Here is a 641-nt window from a genome sequence, read left to right as displayed (position 1 = left end):
CACGCCGGGGGTGACGGGGGGGACCCTGCCCGCGGGCGGGGGCAGAGGCAGGGACATGGCGGCGGCATCGGAGCGGCTGACAAGGACCCCCCCGCCCCGGAAAAAAACGTGGGTGCCCCTTTGCACCCCTCGAGCGAGACGGGGATGTGAGTGGGGGGACGGAATTTGGGGGGGGGAGGGAGTAACACACATGTGCCCTGAGGAGGGAAAATCCCCCCCAAAACACCCACAGGGCTACGCCGGGGAGGGGACCGTCCCCCGAAGGACAGGTTGTTGTACCCCAGCTTGCGGTGCAGGAGGGATTTGGGTGTGCAAAGGCAATCGGGGAGGCCTGGGGGGAGGGGGGGAACAGTGCTGTGACCCCCCCCTCAAATGCCCCCCCCGCCAGCCTCCGTGCCCCAGTTCACCAACTGCCCCACCATGGTGATCCTGGTGGGGTTGCCCGCCCGCGGCAAGACCTACATCTCCCGAAAACTCACCCGCTACCTCAACTGGATCGGCACCCCGACACGGGGTGAGTGATTTTGGGGTGGGGAGGGGCGACTGAAAGGTTTGGGGAGGCCCCCCAAACCAGCCCCCGGTCCCTCTGCAGTGTTCAACGTGGGTGAGTACCGGCGGGAAGCCGTGCCCAGCTACAAGAG

The 641-nt window shown here is 67.1% G+C and overlaps 1 protein-coding gene across 1 annotated transcript in view; it reads left to right on the top strand.

Moving 5' to 3' along the window:
• The first annotated feature begins 6 nt into the window (after nucleotides 1–6).
• The window catches only part of LOC103616123 (6-phosphofructo-2-kinase/fructose-2,6-bisphosphatase), a 5,192-nt gene continuing 4,557 nt past the window's right edge, over nucleotides 7–641 (top strand). The window contains exons 1-3 of the mRNA XM_017735057.1: nucleotides 7–146; nucleotides 389–514; nucleotides 593–641. The exon at nucleotides 593–641 is cut by the window's right edge and continues 11 nt beyond it. Of these exons, the coding sequence (XP_017590546.1) occupies nucleotides 56–146; nucleotides 389–514; nucleotides 593–641 (266 nt within the window). The 5' untranslated portion in view covers nucleotides 7–55. The remainder of the gene's footprint in view (nucleotides 147–388; nucleotides 515–592) is intronic.

The sequence above is a fragment of the Corvus brachyrhynchos genome, unplaced genomic scaffold (assembly GCF_000691975.1).
Source record: "Corvus brachyrhynchos isolate BGI_N302 unplaced genomic scaffold, ASM69197v1 scaffold660, whole genome shotgun sequence".
Taxonomy (NCBI): domain Eukaryota; kingdom Metazoa; phylum Chordata; class Aves; order Passeriformes; family Corvidae; genus Corvus; species Corvus brachyrhynchos.
This window is presented reverse-complemented; position numbering and strand designations above follow the sequence as displayed.